This window comes from Emys orbicularis, chromosome 12 (assembly GCF_028017835.1).
Source record: "Emys orbicularis isolate rEmyOrb1 chromosome 12, rEmyOrb1.hap1, whole genome shotgun sequence".
NCBI lineage: Eukaryota > Metazoa > Chordata > Testudines > Emydidae > Emys > Emys orbicularis.
The window spans coordinates 10,838,592-10,862,333 of record NC_088694.1 but is presented as its reverse complement, the minus strand read 5'-3'; the positions used below and the strand labels follow the sequence as shown (position 1 = coordinate 10,862,333).

General features: G+C 47.2%; 1 protein-coding gene across 1 annotated transcript; it reads left to right on the top strand.

Annotated features, from left to right (window-relative positions):
- The first annotated feature begins 5,550 nt into the window (after positions 1-5,550).
- On the top strand, positions 5,551-22,394 carry NELFCD (negative elongation factor complex member C/D). The gene is made up of 15 exons (XM_065414701.1): positions 5,551-5,616; positions 10,386-10,501; positions 10,678-10,787; positions 12,048-12,157; positions 12,622-12,729; positions 13,914-14,066; positions 15,907-16,037; positions 16,533-16,698; positions 17,325-17,459; positions 18,349-18,488; positions 19,582-19,696; positions 20,093-20,188; positions 20,412-20,552; positions 21,012-21,141; positions 21,567-22,394. The coding sequence occupies exons 1-15, from the start codon at positions 5,551-5,553 to the stop codon at positions 21,599-21,601; spliced, it is 1,752 nt and encodes a 583-aa protein (XP_065270773.1). The 3' UTR covers positions 21,602-22,394.
- The last annotated feature ends 1,348 nt before the right edge of the window (positions 22,395-23,742 follow it).

Sequence of the window (23,742 nt, the reverse complement as noted above, 5' to 3'; positions counted from 1 at the left end):
TCTAAAGAGAGATTTCCATTGGCCTCCAGGCTCTCACTGTCACTTTACTCCCAGTCTTTTCTCATAAAAATGGTCAGTGTTGCTTTAATAATTGAAATGTTACTTTGCTGTGTTACTCTCCCACAGCCAGGAAGCAATGTCAGCACAAGTGAAGAACAGTATCACAGGCCTGCTCCTTTCTCCTCTTTGTTTCAGTCTCGTCAGTCCTTGTGTTTGTGAAGAGGTCTCTTTTCCTCCTTGGCAGGATCAGGAGATATTACCCTATATTTATCTAGAACTTTTGTTCCCAAAACTCTTACAATGCCCACCAATGAAACACAGCTGTGCTTGTGGAGAAGTACAATACAGCCAATTTGCACCCAGTTCAGGGGCGCATGCAAACAACTATTTCATCCAATCAAAATTGCAAATGGAATAAACTAACAGAGTTTATCATCACTTGGATATTTCAGGGAGTGCATCTCTAGCAGGTCCTATTGGAAAATAATTATGGACAGGTCATTTGCTTCTTTCTACTACATGATTTCATGAGATGGAGACAAGCATGGAAGAGAGTGTACTTCCCTCCCTCCAATTAAAGGGAACCTGAACCGGAATAAAGAATCTTTTAAGTAACTAATCAGCTACGCTCTGGGCTGCCCTCCAAACCCCAGAATACACCCTCATCCTCCTATGTCTCATATATAAGCTCTTATATAACTTAAGAAAGGAAGTCAATCTGAACTAAAACAAAGGGACTCTTTATATCCCTCTCACATGCTCTCAGTTTTGATAATACTCATCTCTTTGCCTTATTTAAAGATAGATTGTTTGATTAGTTTTCATTTCAGCTTTTGTGTTCTCTTCCTTTCCTCCTCCCCCTGCCTTTTTATTCCCTTCCTGGTGCAGCTGTTCCAGTCTTTCCCTTCACTTTGGCACCACTGTTGGCCTATTTCCTTAGGTTAGCACTCCACGTCACGTTAGTTTGATTAACTGTTGTACATCTGGACTAAACATCAGAGGGCCAAATTCTGACATGGGCTACATGGGGTTCAAAAAGTCAACACAAAGGTTGATCTACATTGTTTACTGTGTGTGTGGAGAGGGAGTAAATCATCTGCTCGATACATACCCTGATTAGATGCGCTGTACAGGTAGGTGCTCTGCGTGGCTAAAGGAGATCACAATAGCAAGATCATTTGAGCAGTGCATCCTCATTGTTGCAGATTCCCTCCACTGATGAGCAGTGAAACAGTTATCAATGTTGACATTTAAAATGTTATCTGTAGGCTTTACAGGTAACATCAGATTAAATGAATGAGCAGAGTAATTCAGATTTCAGAGCTACAGTTTTGGGCTCTCTATAGACCCAGGAAGGCAATAATTACCACTTGATTATCATTTGGAAGGTCTTATTCACAACCAGAAAAACTTGAAGTATACCTTAAAAAAACCCATGCAAACACACAAGAGACCCAGACTCTGGAAGACAATTCTGTGCCATGGCTGTAGAATACATGGGCTCTGTCTTAATATGATTTATTACTACCAGGACACACCAGGAACTATTTTTTAAAATTTAGTAAACAAGATGTACAGTTTATGTCCATAAGATCATACAAATGGATGTCTTTTGTATAGAGCATGTCCTAAGATTAAAAAAAAATGGGGGGGAGGGAGGTAATTGTTTACACTTTAGGCCCTAACCTGGTGTAGTGTTTATATGCAACCACAACATAAATATTTAATAAACTTATTACTGGCTTTCCCATTTCACCTCAGCATTTCAAAGAACAGTAAATAGGAAGCTGTTGCTACTAACTCACAACTGTAGTGTGTATCTACTTCCCCCCCTCTCTTCTAACTGACATCTAGCTTAATTTTTTTGCTAATATTATTGTGCCTCTAGCCTTCAATTTCTGGTAGCAACTGTAACCAGGAATAAATCACTTAAACTGGAACAGAAAGAACAAACACACCCCACACTAGAAAACGCCATTACTGTGCCAGTCTTTAATTTTCACATTTTATTTGTATCTGCCCATGCTTAAAATGGTCTCACCCATAATTTACCAACTAGTGGCTTTTACAAACATGCTTGAAAGAGAGAAACAATTTGTTTCCAGCAAGTATGTAAAACATTCACAATTCTTTAAGCAAAACAAATGCTAATTATAGAGGCAGTGAATACTGGAACTTCAGGAAAGCAACAAGAGGAACTTCTTATGTAGAAGAGATGCATCAAAGCTCCTTTCCCCCCTTTATTAAATATATGGTATCTGGAATTATGGTTTAAATAGAAATATTTTAAATATTTTCAAGAAAAGAGGCAGACCTGTGTTTACATAGTATCCAGTAAAGGAAACCCTGAATACACAAGACAACAGAAATGAAATGCAATTAATATTTACAAATAAACCATCTGTATATTACTCCTGAGGGCACTATGTGCCAAAAAATTAGCACACAATATTTCAAAATTCTGCAAGTTTTATTTATCAATAAATAAATGCAGAGGCTCCAGCATGGCAGTGGGGAGCCCAGGCCACTGGCTGCACGAAGGTGGGAGATCACTGACCAGCCTCCCTACCCCGGAGATGTGGACTCAGTGGTGAGGCTGCACCCGACCCTGACACAGAAACACCCTGGGGCCCTGCCCCTCTGTGCCAGGCGCACCAGGTGTGGGGCAGGCAGGATCCAAGTGTGGAGGGGCTCAATGTGGGGTGAGAGGATTCTGTGTGGGACAATCGGTGCAGGCAGCTCAATGGGGGGTCTAGGTGAGGGGGGATCTGGATGCACAGAGGCTTGTTGGGAGGGTTCCAGGTGCAGGGGCAATGGGACTCTGCAGGGGCTTCCAGGTGAAAGTGGTTGGGGCTCAGTGGAGGGGTCTGAGTGTGGGGGTCTCAGCAGGGGGTATGGGTGCTGGTGGAGTGGGGGTCTGAGTGGAACTAATTGGGAATCAGTGGCATGGGGATCTGGATGTGGGGGCTCAGGGTGGTGGGGCTCATCGGGGTAGGGATTTGAGTGCAGGGAGCTCTGTGGGGGGTGGGCTGGGTGCAGGGGTGGGGATCCAGATGCAGGGGGCTCCAGATGCAGGGGTTGAGGTTCAATGGGGTGGGGTTTGGGTGTCTGGGGTGAGGCTTGGTGGGGGTGTCTAGGTCTGGGAGGTCCAGATGCACGGGGGTTGGGCGGATGGGGAGCAGCTTTCCGTACAGTGACTCCTCCCCCCCATAGCTGAGGAGCAATGGGGGCAGGAAGCAGGGGAGGATGCTGAGCTTCCTGCAGCTGGGGAGGTTTCTGGGGGTGGGTCTGACACAGTCCCAGCCACTCCATGCAGGGAAAGAGGAAGTCCTGTCCTCTCCTGCCTCCAGCCCAACCGGGACTAGCAGCTGTTCCCGGCTCAGGGTAGGAGTCACTGGCTGAGGTATCCCTAGCCCTGCAGTGATTTACCTCTCCGCTAGCTGCTCCAGGTTCCTGAAATGATGTACCTGCGCAGCTAGGGAGCGGTGTGTGTCTAGTCTTGCAGATTCCCTTTGCTTCCCTATCAGAAAGTCATTTTTCTGTGGGGAAGCAAAGAAATCTGCACTGGACATGAATTCTGCACCAATTCCCCCAGGAGGACAATATGCTTCATTCATAGACCCATCTTTCCCCTCTCAAAAACAATAACGATCCTATTTCATAATTTCTTATGTGCTTGTTGTAAAGAAAACTTAGAGCCACTTCACACCACGCTGCCACATCTGTAACTGCAGGAGATTCCTGAGGCCCACTAATGCTAATAGGATGTTAAGGACCCATTCTTCAGTGATGCATGGTGTAGAAAGTGAATCATGGGGATAACTTGAGTACCCTTGGGATTTGGAGTCTCTCTCCCTTTATTGTGGCTCTGGTCGGAGTGCATCCTATTAGTCTCTTTCCTCCAATCTCCACCCACAATTCTCCTTGGATGTAAATCCTGGATCACAACCTCTTTGGGAATAACAGCAGCACCCTACCACCCACCTACACAAACAGCTGGCATGGCACAGGAGAATGGAATAGTGGGCTGGGAGACAAAGATCACTTGGCAGGGGGTCCCAGATTTTGTCTGAACAATCTCTGACCAGGTAGCTGAGCCTGTGAGGTGCTGGGAACCTCCTGGGCATTGAGGGGTGACCTCTTGGAGAAGTGGGCTCAGGGCTGATCTTTCAAACTTACTCTCTTGATATTCACAGACCTGCTGTTTATTAACCTGTGGCTTGCTGCCATCAAACCCCACCTGTAGCTTTGGAAGGATTTGTTTTTTATGGGTGAATGTTGGTAAACATCCATTTCACCATACACATACAAACACAAGAGAAAATATTTCCATTGATAATCATCAACATTTATGGGTAGGCAAAGAAAGAAAAATGCTGTTTGAGAACTTACTTGATTTTGATTTAAGGATATATACTTTGTATATTTTGACATGTGACACTGATCATTTGTTTTAACAGTTATAAATTTTTAACTTTTTGAATCCTAATGTCTACTATAGCAGCTCTCAAACCGTGGGTCGTGACTCCATGTCAATGGGGTCACCAGGGCTGGCATTAGATTTGCTGGGACCGGGGGCTGAAGCCCAAGCCCCACCGCTCGGGGTGGTGGGGCTCAGGTTACAGGCCCCCCACCCGAGGCTGAAGCCCTGGGGCTTCGACTGTGGGCCACCTGCACGGGGCAATGGGGCTCAGGGTTTGTCTCCCCGTCCCGTCGTAGCTTTTGTTGTCAGACGGGGAGTCGCACTGCAGTGAAGTTTGAGAGCCCCTGGTTTTCTATTGTCTGCCCCCCTCCCCCTAACTTCCTGCAACTGTGAAGGTGTCAATCAAGAAATGTCATGGGGGGGGGGAGTTTAAACCCCCGAGTTTTGCTCAACTCTGAACATTTAACGAGATAAATCAGGGGAAAGGTTTGACGGGCTGGCTCCAGTACCAGGCACGAGCCCCCGGCGCGGGCCAGGCCTACCTCCCCGCGGGCTCGGCGGCTGCCTGGCGCGGTTCTGAGGCGAGTCGCGCGCTAAACGGCGGCTGACGGGCCAGCTCGGCTAGCGACGGGGTTCCCCAGCTTGGGGCTCCGTCCTGCACGGAAAAGCAAATCGGTGTCGGCCCAGCTGCGCCCCGGCTCCCGGACCAAGGCACGCAGGGCGGCCACGGCCTCCCGAGACACCTGGGGGTTGCGCGCCGCTCGGGGCCCAACAACACCAACCGCCAGCAGCGCAGGGCCCGCCCTGGGCACCGAGGGGCCCCTCCTTTCCCCCGGGGCAGCGGGCACGCGCCACTCGGGGTGACCCGACCGTCGGGCACTAGCGCCGTGATCCCTTCTTCGGGGCCGCGCAGCCCCGGGCCCGCCCGCCTCAGCCAACGCGGCCAGGCCCAGCCCAGGCCCTGCTCCGCTTCTTCCCGCCCAGCCCAGCGGGACCCGCCCCCGCCGTCACATGCGGTTCCCCTCCCCAAAGGGAACCCTCCTCCTCCTGGGCTAGGCCTGGTTCCGCCGGCGGAGCCGGGCTGGGAGGCGGGGGTTTCAGTCGGAGGCTCGCAGCGGAAGGAGCCCATGGAGGACACTGACTACTTCGGCGGCAGCGCGGCGGAGTGGGGGGACGATGCGGATGGAGGGGCGGTGAGAGGCGGGGGTCGCGGAGGGGGATCAGAACCGGAGTTTGGAGGGGGCGCGGGGTGAAGGGCGAGCCGGGGGGGAGAGAGGAGGGGGTGCAGTGGGGGGGCGGAGGAAGGGGTGTTGGGCAGAACCGGAGTTTGGAGGGGGCGCGGGGTGAAGGGCGAGCCGGGGGGGAGAGAGGAGGGGGTGCAGTGGGGGGGCGGAGGAAGGGGTGTTGGGCAGAACCGGAGTTTGGAGGGGGCGCGGGGTGAAGGGCGAGCCGGGTGGGGATAGAAGAGGGGGTGCAGTGGGGGGGGCGGAGGAAGGGGTGTTGGGCAGAACCGGAGTTTGGAGGGGGCGCGGGGTGAAGGGCGAGCCGGGGGGGAGAGAGGAGGGGGTGCAGTGGGGGGGCGGAGGAAGGGGTGTTGGGCAGAACCGGAATTTGGAGGGGGCGCGGGGTGAAGGGCGAGCCGGGGGGGGGGATAGAGGAGGGGGTGCAGTGGGGGGGGGGCGGAGGAAGGGGTGTTGGGCAGAACCGGAGTTTGGAGGGGGCGCGGGGTGAAGGGCGAGCCGGGGGGGATAGAAGAGGGGGTGCAGTGGGGGGGGCGGAGGAAGGGGTGTTGGGCAGAACCGGAGTTTGGAGGGGGCGCGGGGTGAAGGGCGAGCCGGGTGGGGATAGAAGAGGGGGTGCAGTGGGGGGGGCGGAGGAAGGGGTGTTGGGCAGAACCGGAGTTTGGAGGGGGCGCGGGGTGAAGGGCGAGCCGGGTGGGGATAGAAGAGGGGGTGCAGTGGGGGGGGCGGAGGAAGGGGTGTTGGGCAGAACCGGAGTTTGGAGGGGGCGCGGGGTGAAGGGCGAGCCGGGGGGGAGAGAGGAGGGGGTGCAGTGGGGGGGCGGAGGAAGGGGTGTTGGGCAGAACCGGAGTTTGGAGGGGGCGCGGGGTGAAGGGCGAGCCGGGGGGGAGAGAGGAGGGGGTGTAGCGGGGGGGCGGAGGAAGGGGTGTTGGGCAGAACCGGAGTTTGGAGGGGGCGCGGGGTGAAGGGCGAGCCGGGGGGGGGGATAGAGGAGGGGGTGCAGTGGGGGGGCGGAGGAAGGGGTGTTGGGCAGAACCGGAGTTTGGAGGGGGCGCAGGGTGAAGGGCGAGCCGGGTGGGGATAGAAGAGGGGGTGCAGTGGGGGGGGCGGAGGAAGGGGTGTTGGGCAGAACCGGAGTTTGGAGGGGGCGCGGGGTGAAGGGCGAGCCGGGGGGGAGAGAGGAGGGGGTGCAGTGGGGGGCGGAGGAAGGGGTGTTGGGTAGAACCGGAGTTTGGAGGGGGCGCGGGGTGAAGGACGAGCCGGGGGGGATAGAAGAGGGGGTGCAGTGGGGGGGGCGGAGGAAGGGGTGTTGGGCAGAACCGGAGTTTGGAGGGGGCGCGGGGTGAAGGGCGAGCCGGGGGGGATAGAGGAGGGGGTGCAGTGGGGGGCGGAGGAAGGGGTGTTGGGCAGAACCGGAGTTTGGAGGGGGCGCGGGGTGAAGGGCGAGCCGGGGGGGAGAGAGGAGGGGGTGTAGCGGGGGGGGGCGGAGGAAGGGGTGTTGGGCAGAACCGGAGTTTGGAGGGGGCGCGGGGTGAAGGGCGAGCCGGGGGGGAGAGAGGAGGGGGTGCAGTGGGGGGGCGGAGGAAGGGGTGTTGGGCAGAACCGGAGTTTGGAGGGGGCGCGGGGTGAAGGGCGAGCCGGGGGGGATAGAGGAGGGGGTGCAGTGGGGGGCGGAGGAAGGGGTGTTGGGCAGAACCGGAGTTTGGAGGGGGCGCGGGGTGAAGGGCGAGCCGGGGGGGAGAGAGGAGGGGGTGCAGTGGGGGGGCGGAGGAAGGGGTGTTGGGCAGAACCGGAGTTTGGAGGGGGCGCGGGGTGAAGGGCGAGCCGGGGGGGAGAGAGGAGGGGGTGTAGCGGGGGGGGGCGGAGGAAGGGGTGTTGGGCAGAACCGGAGTTTGGAGGGGGCGCAGGGTGAAGGGCGAGCCGGGTGGGGATAGAAGAGGGGGTGCAGTGGGGGGGGCGGAGGAAGGGGTGTTGGGCAGAACCGGAGTTTGGAGGGGGCGCGGGGTGAAGGGCGAGCCGGGGGGGAGAGAGGAGGGGGTGCAGTGGGGGGCGGAGGAAGGGGTGTTGGGTAGAACCGGAGTTTGGAGGGGGCGCGGGGTGAAGGACGAGCCGGGGGGGATAGAAGAGGGGGTGCAGTGGGGGGGGCGGAGGAAGGGGTGTTGGGCAGAACCGGAGTTTGGAGGGGGCGCGGGGTGAAGGGCGAGCCGGGGGGGATAGAGGAGGGGGTGCAGTGGGGGGCGGAGGAAGGGGTGTTGGGCAGAACCGGAGTTTGGAGGGGGCGCGGGGTGAAGGGCGAGCCGGGGGGGAGAGAGGAGGGGGTGTAGCGGGGGGGGGCGGAGGAAGGGGTGTTGGGCAGAACCGGAGTTTGGAGGGGGCGCGGGGTGAAGGGCGAGCCGGGGGGGAGAGAGGAGGGGGTGCAGTGGGGGGGCGGAGGAAGGGGTGTTGGGCAGAACCGGAGTTTGGAGGGGGCGCGGGGTGAAGGGCGAGCCGGGGGGGAGAGAGGAGGGGGTGCAGTGGGGGGGCGGAGGAAGGGGTGTTGGGCAGAACCGGAGTTTGGAGGGGGCGCGGGGTGAAGGGCGAGCCGGGGGGGATAGAGGAGGGGGTGTAGCGGGGGGGGCGGAGGAAGGGGTGTTGGGCAGAACCGGAATTTGGAGGGCGCGCAGGGTGAAGGGCGAGCCGGGGGGGAGAGAGGAGGGGGTGCAGTGGGGGGCGGAGGAAGGGGTGTTGGGCAGAACCGGAGTTTGGAGGGGGCGCGGGGTGAAGGGCGAGCCGGGGGGGATAGAGGAGGGGGTGCAGTGGGGGGCGGAGGAAGGGGTGTTGGGCAGAACCGGAGTTTGGAGGGGGCGCGGGGTGAAGGGCGAGCCGGGGGGGAGAGAGGAGGGGGTGTAGCGGGGGGGCGGAGGAAGGGGTGTTGGGCAGAACCGGAGTTTGGAGGGGGCGCGGGGTGAAGGGCGAGCCGGGGGGGGGATAGAGGAGGGGGTGCAGTGGGGGGGCGGAGGAAGGGGTGTTGGGCAGAACCGGAGTTTGGAGGGGGCGCGGGGTGAAGGGCGAGCCGGGTGGGGATAGAAGAGGGGGTGCAGTGGGGGGGGCGGAGGAAGGGGTGTTGGGCAGAACCGGAGTTTGGAGGGGGCGCGGGGTGAAGGGCGAGCCGGGGGGGAGAGAGGAGGGGGTGCAGTGGGGGGCGGAGGAAGGGGTGTTGGGTAGAACCGGAGTTTGGAGGGGGCGCGGGGTGAAGGACGAGCCGGGGGGGATAGAAGAGGGGGTGCAGTGGGGGGGGCGGAGGAAGGGGTGTTGGGCAGAACCGGAGTTTGGAGGGGGCGCGGGGTGAAGGGCGAGCCGGGGGGGATAGAGGAGGGGGTGCAGTGGGGGGCGGAGGAAGGGGTGTTGGGCAGAACCGGAGTTTGGAGGGGGCGCGGGGTGAAGGGCGAGCCGGGGGGGAGAGAGGAGGGGGTGTAGCGGGGGGGGGCGGAGGAAGGGGTGTTGGGCAGAACCGGAGTTTGGAGGGGGCGCGGGGTGAAGGGCGAGCCGGGGGGGAGAGAGGAGGGGGTGCAGTGGGGGGGGCGGAGGAAGGGGTGTTGGGCAGAACCGGAGTTTGGAGGGGGCGCGGGGTGAAGGGCGAGCCGGGGGGGAGAGAGGAGGGGGTGCAGTGGGGGGGCGGAGGAAGGGGTGTTGGGCAGAACCGGAGTTTGGAGGGGGCGCGGGGTGAAGGGCGAGCCGGGGGGGGGGATAGAAGAGGGGGTGCAGCGGGGGGGGGCGGAGGAAGGGGTGTTGAGCAGAACCGGAGATTGGAAGGGGCGCGGGGTGGAGCCTGGCTGAGGGGTTGTGGCTGCAGGTCCCTTCTGGAGGGGGAGCAGAGGCGGGAGTATTGGCTAGGGGGCTCCATCTCTCACCCGCCCCCCACACACACACTTGTATGAAGTCCCAGAGGCTGACTCTCCCCTTGTCCTGTCCCCACTGCTCCATCACCAAAGCAGCTTCTGTTGCACATAGCAACACAGGCTCTCTCCTGTTGCTATGCTGAGGGTGTGTTGTGCCCTCGGTGCTCCCCAAATGTGTCTGATTGCCTGCTTACTACTTGCTCACCCATTGGCATGGTCAAAGCAGGCACAGGGGTTCCCCTCTGTGATTTTCAGGAGTTAAAAAAATACATTTTTGCCAATATTTAAAATAATCATGGTTTCCCCTGTGATATCAAAACCTGTCCCCTCCTGAGCCCCTGTCCTTTTTGGGATGAGCTCCAGGTAATCATGGTTGATCTTTAGACCCTGCCAGTCCCCCTTCACCTGGCAAATACTGTAAATGTGGGGTATATTTAAAAAAATCCTATTCTTGATGGCTGCTTCTGGTGCCTGGATTTTTTCACAGTTGATGCTAAAAAAGTATAAAGGAAAGAGACATGTCTTGCTCCAAGAGATTTATAATTTAATGCCCTGAGTCTACAGTTGCAGTATTATTCTTAATTGAGGTTTGATTGTGCTCGCTTTCCTAAAAATACATGTTTTCCCCTAAAAATACATTTTCCCCCTAAATGTGGTAGGTGTTGAAGTAAACTCTGTTAAGAGGTTGTGCTTTCCTCTGTAGAAGGCATTTGCTGTAGGAAATCATGGTGTGTATGTGCACCTTTATGGGCAGCAAGCAAGATATTTAAAATGTAACTAGCACAGTAGAAAAAAACAAATGTAAAAGAGAAATAACCACTCTGACTCTGTGTTTGTAAACAGCAGGATGATGAGTATGGAGAAGGAGAAGATGATGCTGAAGTCCAGCAAGAATGTTTGCATAAATTTTCCACTCGAGATTATATAATGGAGCCCTCTATATTTAACACTCTAAAAAGGTGAGTATAAAAGATTTTGATATGTAATGATAATATGTTGCATGTAACTGAGAGTTTGAAAATGATACCTGAGCGCATTGTTCTGCCTTTACATAGGGGTGGAGTACTTTTTGTTTCTTCAGTTAATTTTGAAATAACTGCCCCCCCCCGCCTTTTTTTTTTTACCCCTTTGTCAGGTATTTCCAGGCAGGTGGCTCTCCAGAAAATGTTATCCAACTGCTGTCAGAGAATTATACTGCAGTGGCACAAACTGTAAATCTACTGGCAGAGTGGCTCATTCAAACAGGTACGCTACAGTGGTCTAACGGTGTCCTGTGGCTGTAGTTTTTCTTTATACATCAGAAACTTCTGAACTGTTGGCAGATATAACATTGATCATACCCAAAAGGTGGATGATGTCCAAGTTGCCATTCTATACCTAAATATATGACTAAATTCATTTTTTTGCCTTGAATCCCGATATACCTGATGAGAATATTTTTTTTAGTTCCACTTTTGTGTAATGATGTGGCAGCTGTCTAATAGAACACAATTGTACCCAAGGGATGAGTGAGGTAGTGTGGTGATGAACACTAAAATACTAAAATTGTAGTATGAAAGGAGCTATTGTATTTTAGACTTTCTGCTTTCCGTCTATTATTTTAATCCCATGTAAAGAGACTAGTGCTTAGGTAGTGTTGTGATAGATACTCTAGAAATACCTAACATCTTACTATAGCATAACATAATTAATGTTGATTTAACTACATTTTAGTTGCAGCCTGCTTTTTGTGGATCAGTTAAATATACAGTTTTGTAAATGTAGTTCTCAAAAGTACTGATTGAGATTGAAATTCTTTACTGTCAAACCTTCTGGGATTTCTGCAGCTCTGCCTGTTAAGGGGCAAGTTCACAGTGTAAATTTTGCTGGATCTTTGCCATGGTGTAATGAAGAGGTGAAATCTACATCTTGGTAGATTCAAATGTAACTAGTATGAAAAGAATACATGCACACTGTTGGAAATGTCTTAAATCACTGCAATTACAGTACAGATACTGGTTACTTCATTACACATTATTCAAAAGGATACAGTACTTGGAAGGCTGGTGGGCATGTATTTGAATCTGTCATATGGGAAGCAGCTGTCTTTTAGTTTGTAGCCATGTAGGTTCACTGTCTATTCTCCATATGTTTTCTTGTGAGCACAGACAAGATATTGAAACGTACTTATCAGCCTATTTAGCTGTCTTGTAAATGTCAGTGTCCAGCTTGCTCACATGAGTGGACAAGTTAAGAAAAGGATTAGTGTAACCTGCACATGTGTGCGCCTGTGCAATACAGCTGGTAGGTCTGTGTTTAGGAAAGAGAAATCGTAAATCCTTCATATCGGATCTAATATTGCTTGATATTCCTATTTTGGGTTTTGAATACTGTCTCCCTTTTTACCTCTTAATTAATTTGTTAGATGACTTCTGTTCTATTATTCTAATAGTCATGAGCAACTTCAAGGAGTTGCTACTACTCTGACAGTTTAGATTCCACCCAGTGACATTTCCTTCCTTGCAGGTGTTGAGCCGGTGCAGGTTCAGGAAACTGTAGAAAATCACTTGAAAAGTTTACTCATCAAACACTTTGACCCTCGGAAAGCAGATTCCATCTTTACAGAGGAAGGCGAGGTAATGCATAGAATACACATGGCCAAGTACAGACCAGCTGCTCAGTGGCCAAACTCAGGGTTGCAATTGTTGGACATAATGTCTCTGAGCTCAGCTTTATGAGATTGTATCTCTTTAGACCAAGGTAAATTTGGCCCTTGGATTCAAATACTGGGGAAGGAAGCTGTAGCTTCCTCTTTAATACTTTACTAAAACTAGCTCTGTGTTAAAATTACTCTGCATATCTGAGAAGCCCTGTAGGTTCACTTAGACAGTGGAAACTGCTCAATGCTGAATACATTTTATTTTGTTACAAGGTTCCAGTTAGCTAGTTCTCTTTCAAGACTCTTGAAATAATGCATGTAAACATTTTACTCTGGATAAGCTTAAGAAGTGGAATCTGTTGGATTCTATAAATGTTTAGATTCAGGATTTTTATTGCACTGTTAAAGCAGTGTTTCTTTCTGTCACTGTAATTTTTGCAGACTCCAGCCTGGCTTGAGCAAATGATAGCACATCCTACATGGAGAGATCTTTTTTACAAACTGGCTGAAGCCCATCCAGACTGCCTGATGCTTAATTTTACTGTCAAGGTAATCAATACTGGAGTCTAATAAACAGCTTATTACTGAAACGATGATTTCTAATTCTTCTTCCATTACATGCCAACTGTAACCTTCCCCAATCTCTGGGCATTAATATTAAGACTATTTATTGTACTGTTAACTCTGTGCATTTTAAGAGTCTATTTTCTATGGGAAGAATGTTGCAGAATGTTGAAAATATTTTTCTTTTAATTTGACATAACTAAATCAAGGATCAAAGACAGTAATATACATGTGTGAATTTTAATAGTAATTTGTTACATTTCATTTGTAGGCAATCTAAAAAATCCTCATTATGACTGCCATGTGTGGGACTTCTTTAAAGTGAACTTGTTGTTTATGAAATATAATGTATTGAAATCTATAGCATTCTGGTTAGGTGAAGAGCAGGTATTTGTACAGATATCCTCAGTACAAGCTTCACCACAGTATACCTCACCCTATTTTTAGAAGGATCACTAAGTGTCAGGTGACCCATTCTTGATTGCCTCCTTTAAACCACTTGCAAGGATGCCAGCAGTTGTGGTGTATTTTTGTGATGTAAAGGGAGACTGACCATCAACCCATTTCGTGTAGACTATAGAACAGCTGACCAATGGTTAACCTTTTTTTTGTAGTGTGTCAAGAAGTAGATAGTCTCCTGGCTCTCCTGTGTGCACACAGGCAAGCCAGGAGACGAACTGCTTCGTGAACTTGTTTTGTGTAAGGTTTTACAGGTAATTTAGTGGTCCCAGATAGTGATGAGAACACTTAATTAAGAAGCTTAATTCAGTTCATGGTGATTCTTTTATTTTATATAAACTGCTTTAACTTTGCTTTAACAATTGATGACATTAGCAAAACCCTTCACTGAGAAGGAATGGAAAGGCATTTTTTTATATTATGTGCTGGCTGTTTTATCTCTCCCCCCCCCCCCCCCTTCCCTTTTCCTTTTCCTTTTCCTTTTCCTTTCAGAAAGTACAGGGAATGTTATATGACTTGGGTTTATCCACCTGTTATCATCATATTTTTCAGTCAGTGTCTAGATGCTGATGATTATTTATTTGTATTACCTGGATTCCATGGAGAGTATGCAGAGACTCATTTAACATTCTGTGCAGTGTAGTTTCATCCAAGCTTCCTAAAATGTGCTGAGATACAAAAATCATTTTGAGTGTTGTTTGTTGTTATAGCTTATATCTGATGCCGGTTATCAAGGGGAAATAACCAGTGTATCAACAGCATGTCAGCAATTAGAAGTCTTTTCTCGAGTGCTACGTACTTCTCTGGCTACAATTTTAGATGGAGGGGAAGAAAACCTTGAGAAGAACCTCCCAGAGTTTGCAGTAAGTGTCTTTTTACCTTTTGTCAAAAGGAATCTCTCTGCTTCCCTGGTGATGGTGTAGAAACTTCGTCTCACAACATTTTGAAGATACACTGGTTATGCAGTCTTGTTTATGGGCCCACAGAAAAAAATGTAGACCAAGAGTTATGCATCAAAAATAGCTTTTATACTGTTCAAAGTCTTGACCACCAGGGGTTGTATGGGCCGCTGAGATGACACTTTTGGAGGTTTATTAATCTGAATAATTTGAAGGTGCAGAAGTCTAGCATGAACTTTAGAGCTCATTATGCTTTCAGCAGTATCACCAGTGTCCTGATTGACATGCTATCAGTTCACAGGGGGGAACCAGACCTGGCATAATTGTAGTGCTCTAGAAAATCTAGACCCAGAAGGATGTCGGTTATGATGCAGGTCCTCAAGGCAGCAACTTTTAGAAGTTACTCAGCATCCAACAGTGTGCTTGGATTGAAGTGTTTGGGAAACTCCATTTGGGATTTGTGCATATCATTTTCTATTAATAAAATGATAGACTTTATATGAATTTGTGTTGTCCAGGAGAGGACTGGGGAGTACAAGACGCACATTTCTGGGGGAAAGTCTGGGACTGGGAATTTGCTGATGTTGCTCTGTTACTAAATTAAACCTCATTCATTAGGGTTAACACCTTTGGGAACATTGTAGTAAAAATGCAGTTGTGTTTGTGTTGTGGCATTGTATGTACCTTCCCTAGTAAGGGGTGGGGGGGCTAATATATTTCCTCCATTATCAACCCTTTGAAGTCACCCTCGTGCAGAGAAATAAATATACTAGCTCATATTGGATTCTTCAGGGACCAACGGACAAAGGAAATACTTCTGGATAAAAGCCTGGGGTTTAATCTGCATCAGGGCCTTCTTCCTGTTCCAGCAAATGGACAGGACCCCTGGTTCATGGAGGGGTCCCAGTGCTTAGGGGAGGATTGGAAGGACTTAGTCTTATGAGGCCCCAGTAGGCCGTGTGCTTGTTTTGAGCTGAAGCTCTGATGAACTTGTAACCACAAGGATGCCCCTAGGATGGGGTATTAAAAGACTGCACCTGCCAAAGCCCATGTGAGAGTTGGGATGAAATTCTGGTAATCTTATTAGTGTGTGTGTCTTTTATTGTTTTTAATAGGTATTCTCTTAAGAATAGAGTAGGCTTGCTTAGAAAGAACTGTGCGGTAACTTATCTCAAGCAATTATACTGTTATCCGTCCTGAAGAGAAAGCAAGCAGGTGCCCTAGGGCAACCTTTCTGTGCTAGGAATTACACAATAAAGTCAAGGGAACTGTGCAGCCTGGGAATACCCCAATCAGAAGGAATAGAGACACGTGTCCATCCAAGAGAGGCAACAGATGCGGAGCAGGATGTCTGAGGGTGGGTACCTTTGGTGTACCACTGAGGGGAAATACAGATGCAGTTGCCCTGAACTGTGACAAGTGCATGTTCTTTTCTGTTAAATATTGTAGTGAGGTTTGGATAGCTTAATGCTAATCCATTCTCTAAATTTAGTGAGAGAAATACTGGACAACCATGAGAACTGGCAGTTGGGTGAAGGAGAGAGAATTCTAAGAAGCCTTTTATGTTGGGTAGTAAAGTGAAGCAGGAACTCTAGATCTAGCTTGTCCTGGAATAGCATCACCTACAAGGATGTCATTCTGCACTGGATTTTCTATGGTATCACCTTTCCATTTACATTACATCTTACTCCGTTATTTAGCACCATAACTAACCCTTGCTGCTGCTATTAAGGCAATATATTTGTTGAAGGGTGACCCAGATTTTTCAGATTGGCGAATAACATCTCCCTGAATGTGTTTACAGAAAATGGTTTGCCATGGAGAACACACATATCTCTTTGCTCAGTCTATGATGTCCATATTAGCCCAAGAAGAGCAAGGTGGGTCTGCTGTGCACAGGATTGCTCAGGAGGTTCAGCGATTTGCTCACGAGAAGTAAGTCCTTGTTCATTTGTCTTTCTCCCACGAGCAGAATTTCACTGGTAAAAGTATGGTAAGTCACAAAATGTCAGCTTTGCCCATTCTTGATTGAAATAGAGAATTCCTAAATTTCTTCATCCTGCTCATAGTAGGTTAAAGCTGCACAGTAAGAGCTGCTCAGGTGTGGTCAATAAACAAATAGCTACAGAGCAACAAAGGAGCCCTTTTTCCTGTGTTGGGATACCTGAAGTAGCCATTATGAAAGAATTAAGTAATGTCGATGTTCTGACTGTGTAAAAACTTGTTAAAATATCCTATGCAAATCTTTTATTTCCTACTGTAGCCACATTGGTATTATCTCACTGAGGAAAAGGTTCAGTCTTTAAGGCTGTCTTCTGCACGCTAGGTGACAAACACTAATTATTCTATCGGTATGTTTCTGAGGCTAAAATTAACATGTTTCTTTATAAGAAAAATATAATGCCCATGTGTGTCTTGCTCTTTACCAAGAGGCCACGATGCTAGTCAGATCACTCTAGCCCTGGGTACTGCAGCCTCCTACCCTCGAGCATGTCAAGCGCTTGGTGCCATGTTATCCAAAGGAGCTCTGAATCCAGCAGACATCACAGTCCTGTTCAAAATGTTTACAAGCATGGACCCACCTCCAGTAGAACTGGTTCGTAGTTACCGCTTTATACTGTTAAGTTTTTCTTTTTATTTCTGTGACATAAGCATCTCAAGGCCTTACGGCCCCATCGCGCAAGGTGCTGTACAAACACCAAAATAAGAGAGAGTTATAAGTGCTGCCACTTGCTAGCACTCAGTTACTCATTATGGAGACTCCTCTCATTAAGGGATACAGAAATGTGAACATGCTGTTTGTAGCATCTAATTATGAATGCTTTTACAACACTTCCCCAAAGTTAAATATGGAAAAGATCTATTAGGTCAGAGTTTAAAAAGTGACTTATAATTTTGTGTCCCCAGTCTGTTATGGGCACAGTTAATTACAGGTGCAGTTATACTGTTTAGATTTCTAACTACCTGATTATGTATGGAGTTCAAATAATAAACAGGAAAATTTAGATATCTAAATAATGTCAGTGCTACTCATTGTACCCTCCACTTTGTGCCAGCACTTTGATTTGAGCCCCTTTAAAAATATGACCCATTAAACCATCTGGTCTATCACTCAGCAGATAATGCATTATTGTACCCTATTCTGTGTGTGCACAAGATCCAGATATTTATTTGGTGCTTTTTAATCTGTTGCACTAATGAAACCCTGTGTTTCCTTCACAGATTCGAGTACCTGCCTTTCTGGACCTTTTCATGCAGTCACTATTTAAGCCAGGTGCTAAGATCAATCAAGACCATAAACACAAATATATCCATATATTAGCATATGCAGCCAGTGTAGTGGAGACATGGAAAAAGGTAATATCAGATCCTTTGACTGTGTAGAAGTTAAAGTTAATGCATTAATGTAAATATACTTAAGGAAAATCCAGGCTTGTTGTTTAAGTTCCATCATTGCTTAGGCCAGGGGTAGGCAACCTATGGCACGCGAGCTGATTTTCAGTGGCACTCACACTGCCCGGGTCCTGGCCACCGGTCAGGGGGCTCTGCATTTTAATTTAATTTTAAATGAAGCTTCTTAAACATTTTTTAAAACCTTATTTACTTTACATACAACAATAGTTTAGTTATATATTATAGACTTATGGAAAGAGACCTTCTAAAAATGTTAAAATGTATGAATGGCACGCGAAACCTTAAATTAGAGTGAATAAATGAAGACTCGGCACACCACTTCTGAAAGGTTGCCGACCCCTGGCTTAGGCTAAAATTTTGTGCACCTGATTTTTCGGAGGAGTTAAATACCCCCAGCTCCAACTGAAAAAAATGGGAACTCCAGGTCTTCTGTAGATTAGGCCAGTAGAATAAAAGTTTGGAATTAGAAGTTTGGGGCTTTTTGCCATTATTTCTTAGAGTAGCAATTGCAGGTCTGTGCTGTGCTAGAAAATCTGAACTCTCCTTTTAGAAGCAAATGAATTAATGCTAGAAAATCTGAACTCTCCTTTTAGAAGCAAATGAATTAATTTAAAATTATGAAAATAATCGTTTTAATAATACAAGAGAAACATTCTTAGTACTTTACACTCATCTGTACTTCGGTTACTTCACAAATTATTTACAGATTTCAGCATTGAGAAAGGTAAAGCTATGTGAGACGTGTCATATAATAAGTCTTTCCCTAAATAGCCAACAATTTCCTGTAAATTCTCAAGTCTTGCATTCAGAGCTTAATTCTGAAATATTTTAGAACAAGAGAGTGAGCATAAACAAAGACGAGCTCAAATCGACTTCGAAAGCTGTTGAAACTGTTCACAATCTGTGCTGCAACGAAAACAAAGGAGCTTCAGAGCTGGTTGCAGAGCTGAGCACCCTCTATCAGTGCATCAGGTAGGTAGAAAGTCTATTCCAGAGCTGAAACTCCTTTCTGTTACAATGTAAATTGTACTTTCTTGTTAATAAAGGCAGCAAATAGTGCAAGCTGCAACTAGCTGTTTTGTAATTCATAATGCTACACATGTCCCTGGCTTCAGAAGATAGCTATTTAGATGTTGGCTTCTGTCTGTTTTTTCTTGCTTCTCTTTCCTTTCTGTATTATGTAATGTAGCTGCACTGCAACCCTTGGGAGAACACACAGTATTTTTATGAAACGCCTTCATTCTTCAAAATTGCTGTTCATGGGAAGGTGTATTTCTCAGTAATAAGTCCTGATGTAATTGCTGTGTTCTGGATAGTTAACTAGGCCCAAAAAGACCTTTTCTGGGAATGTTGAACTGGGAAGCTGTTTCCATTTCTATTCACAGCTCACTCTTCCGGAGCAGTTGCTTCCTTGTGGGCAGTGTTAGGAGTATCATCATTCTGAGCATATATGTGAAAGATCTGTCTCATGGCCACATTTGCAAGGTGTAAGCAACATTGAGGCTTCAAATATACCTCATCAGGATCAGTCTGTAATCAAGTCGGCTGGGTCTACCTCCCATCTTATTACTCTGTTCCCCAAACTGAAATGGTCTGTACTGTAGAAGACTGTGCATTTGTACAGTTGGAAGGAGATGAGTCACAGCGGAGTCACTTTTTCCTACCTAATGAATCTTCTCTCTCTCACGTACGTACGTACGTACGTCTGAGACAGCTGATGTTGAATAGTCTGACTGGAACATTCTTGGGCCTGCTCAGCCTTACAGTACATTACGTGGAGAAAGATCTTCTTGCCCACTGTGTATGGGACATACCATTCTCTGCTAAGGGAGCATCCTTGTGAAGGGAAAAGGAATTTCTCTAGGCTGAGCGTCTCCTTTTACTTTATCAGTGGAGCCTGTTGTGAACATGCTGGTAGCAGGAAGAGTATTTCTTTTTCTCTCTGAGTATTAATTCTAATCTAAGTTAAATATGAAACTTTCAGCTGATTGTAGGCAAGACTAAGACCAAACTTTAGGATGGAGTATCTAAAATCAGTTTGTCTAATGGAGCTTATTCTATTTAGGTTTCCTGTGGTGGCAATGGGTGTATTAAAGTGGGTGGACTGGACAGTGTCAGAACCACGATATTTTCAGCTTCAGACTGATCACACTCCAGTGCATCTGGCATTACTAGACGAGGTAAGACCTTAAGGGATATGTTACTGGGTGGTGATGGTAATGGCAACGTTTAGGTTTGTGAGTGGAATGATTCTAAGGGCCTGATCCAAAGTCCATTGAAGTCTCACACTGGATTACATCAGTCAGTTACTGTAACCCAGTAAACTTACTGAGATGAATCCATTTCAGTACCCCAAGTTAACTGCTTGGTACTATGAGATGGGATTTCCTGAAGCAAATCCCACTGAGTTGGCAACTCTAGCCCGCAAAGGGATGAAGAGCAGTTGTACACATCCAGTCCTGAAGAATTCTGTACTGAGCATTGGATCAATAACTGAAAATAAGGGTAAGCCTGCTTAAATAACTGTCTTTTAAAGTAGAAGTACTGGTGACCTTAACACTACCTCATGTTTGCAGATCAGCACATGCCATCAGCTGCTTCACCCCCAAGTTCTGCAACTTCTTGTCAAGCTTTTTGAAACGGAACACTCCCAGCTTGATGTCATGGAACAGGTGATACTTAAAGGATTTGTTCTTTATGTTGCTCCTTATCTGTTAGTTAGACTCATGATGACTGATCTTGCTGCACCAACATTCCCAGTGGAACTTGCTTCAAGAATATTATGTCGTCATAAAAAGTTACTTGACAGACTGAAATTATAAGTATGAACAATAACACCTTTTTTTAGGTGATTCTGATTCATATGCATGGCTTTTTTTCCTCTTGTCTTTTCAGCTGGAATTGAAGAAAACCCTTTTGGACAGAATGGTTCACTTACTCAGTCGGGGATATGTCCTACCTGTCGTCGGTTATATCCGCAAGTGTCTGGAGAAACTAGACACAGACATCTCACTCATTAGATACTTTGTTACTGAGGTCAGCTGCTCACTTTTATTCATGTAGCTCTTTTTGTTGGTTTTGCTTTGAAAAGGGACAACTAACACACAACCAGATGAGATTTAATATAGGTTTTATATCTGTTTGGATGAGACTATTGGTAGAAATTACTAACTGATGATTTTACAAATACCCGTACTTCAAGACACATCAGATTCTGAGAGAGATACTTAACACTGGACACTCACTAGGACATGGCATACTGTTTTCAGAGGGCAGGAGTTCCCGTAGTGATCTAAACAGGTTTGTCTGCAACATCAGCAAGCTAGAGGCAGCACATGGCCGAAGCATGGCTGGAGACTAGAGGTGGTGTGAAAAAAATGTGAATTAGTAACATACCACCAGTTTGATTTAAGGGAGGAGGATAACACAAGTCAATTGTCTCTGCCAATCACCAAACTGGAAAAGTAACCCACAGTTCTCTGTCTGACATCTCAGGTACTGGATGTGATTGCTCCTCCATATACCTCAGACTTTGTGCAGCTTTTCCTTCCAATCTTAGAGAATGAAAGCATTGCAGGCACTATTAAAACAGAAGGTGAACATGACCCTGTCACAGAATTCATAGGTAAGATGTTTGTTCCCTCCTCACTCCTTTATGTACGCCCTTACATTCTGAAGATAATATTTGTGGGAGGGGGATTACAGTTAATAGAATATATTATACAGGCACTATTGTGTTCATTCCAGTTTCCCTTTCCTCTTAAAGACTCATGTGGAGAGATTTTCCTTTAATCAGGGATGGCTAGATGGGACTTCCTTTGAAAGTCCTTCACCAGTGCTTCTAGAGAGGATGCAGTATAGAAGAGCAAGTCCCTTCCTGTTGCCTCCATAGCGCACTCACGCCTGAGAACAAAAAGGGTCAATCTGTTCCCTAGACTTTAACTTACTGAGTTGTCACAAACCAATTATATAATGCAGACATTGCACATGAAAGCAGTTATAACTAAAACAACGTGCTGAACAAATTTTTTAAATCTTTTTTTCTTTAAGCTCATTGCAAATCTAACTTCATTATGGTGAACTAAGGAAGCGATAAAACAAGAATGCAGAGCACCATGAATACTGAGGTTATGGACAATCACTTCTTTGCTATGCCCACCACCAGTAGGGTTCTCTAGTTGGATAATACAATGGCAGCCAACAAGGAAGAAGTGTAGAGATGCTTGCTGATTCATATTGCACAGTAACTTTGAACTTTATTCTGGAGGTCTTCTATTGCATCTTTGGGAAGAGCAGCATGAGAAATACAGTCATATTTCAAGGAATGGTTTTTGTTACTTTCACAGCTTGTAGGAATTTCTTCTACTGATTGTGTGTGTGTGTGTGTGTGTGTGTGTGTGCGCGCACACTCTCCCTCGCCACTTTTCTAGTGACTGTAACCCTGAATGCTGCAGGCTTTGATCTTGTGATTTGATGAGCACACAGTTAGTCCTGTGCTGCGGAGAACCCAGGATGATTTTTCTCATCATTGCGTTCGACAGGTGAGTGTTCTTAATATCCTACAAAATTACCTTCTGAAAAATGACGTGTGTTGTGGAACTCAAACTGAGTTGTAATAATCAAGGCTAGTTCTGTACTGATAGACAAATCCTGTGTGCAAGCAGCCTTGGTTCAGAATTCTCTCTTTTTTTTTTTAATCGATGTGTTAAACGTTACTGGTAAGTTTCATTACCATGTCACAGTTGGTACTGTAGCTAAATTATCTGAATATATCTAAACATTCTTGGTGTAGTTTTTTTTATTACTTTAGCATTTACTAATTTAGTATGGAGACGAGCAGTGGAAATAAACCACTGAGATTCTAATTTATATTTTTATAAACAGTACTTTGACAGAGACCTCTCATGCTTTATATGGTTAGCCTGATTTTTTAAAACATAACTGTGTGGGGTGTTTTTTTGTTTTGTTATTTTGCACACAAACACATGCAGGAAAAAAATGAGGGCACAGAGAAGCCAAACTTGCCATGCTATTTTAAGGAATGTTGATATCTATATGCCCTAATTTCATCCAGATAAATTGCACTTGTAACTAACGATGGGCACAAAATTGTTGTTTAGAGTTACATTCATAAAAAGAAACCAAGCCCTCAAAATAGCCAAATAAATGTGTTAATGAGTCTCTGGTAATGAGATACTGCAGGCATGGGTGCACTAATACACAAGATAACTTGCCATTGTTTGTGGACTCTTCTGCAGAACTGCAAGAACCTGCTTTTCTCCCAATACAAGTGGGACTCTCTATCAGACTTTAATCTGTAGTAGTTGAGTAAAGAGGACAGTGCTTCCTAAAGGGGATCAGAGTAGTGCTGCTGCAGCAACTCTAGTTTATTACTACCATAACACTGGCCCATTGCTCAAAGGAGGTGAATCTTTTGCATAAATAGTGCTTCCTAGTTCTTGGTGCTAGAACATTCCAAAGTGCTTTGACAACATTTAAAATATAAGGCTTCAGGCACCTCTGGGAGTATTGTAGGTAGAAGGGACACCCAACTTTAAATCTTTGCAGTCTTCCATAAGCTCCCCGTTTTCTGTCTTGACAAACAGCTTCTGTTTGGTTTTACTCTAAAAGCCTTTCATACCCACCCTACTACCATCTCTCATTTGCTGTTGAGACATTGACTCCTGCCTTGAATTGGCCTCCATTGTCCTCTTAACTTTCCAAGCAAGCACTTTCATGCTTTGTCCTTTGCTGCCCCTTGTGGTTGGGAGGAGCTTGCTGTAAACATCAGGATAATTACCTCATTATCCTCTTTAAAACTCTCCTTTGCTGTGATGCCTACAAAAAATGGCTAGGCCACTAGTATGCCGAGACTAGTGCTTACCATGCTGACCAATACTGTTTCCTTGTTCTCCCCTGTCTATATCCATCTCGTCTTGTCCTCTACTTAAATTGTAAGCTTTTGTTCTTTTCATACAGTGCCTAGCATAATGCACTCCATGACATGACTGCCATATAAATAGCTTTCAAGGTGGCTAACATTTTCCATTATAAATTCTTTTCAATAGCTTATAACTTTACCAAATTATAACCATTCAGGTTGCAGTTTTCCATGCTGAATGTTTTGCCCATGTTTGAAAAAAATTCTGACCATTGTTTCACTGAGAAGCTCTACTACCTCCATGTGTTGAAGCAGAAATTATCCTGCTCTCAGGCAAATGGTCTT

Bases quoted from the DNA above. Each gene is read 5' to 3' on its own strand.
- NELFCD (XM_065414701.1), top strand. From the start codon at position 5,551: ATGGAGGACACTGACTACTTCGGCGGCAGCGCGGCGGAGTGGGGGGAC. The intron at 10,502-10,677 runs GTGAGTATAAAA...CCCCTTTGTCAG, and splicing joins ATATTTAACACTCTAAAAAG to GTATTTCCAGGCAGGTGGCT. The intron at 14,067-15,906 runs GTAAGTGTCTTT...ATGTGTTTACAG, and splicing joins AGAACCTCCCAGAGTTTGCA to AAAATGGTTTGCCATGGAGA.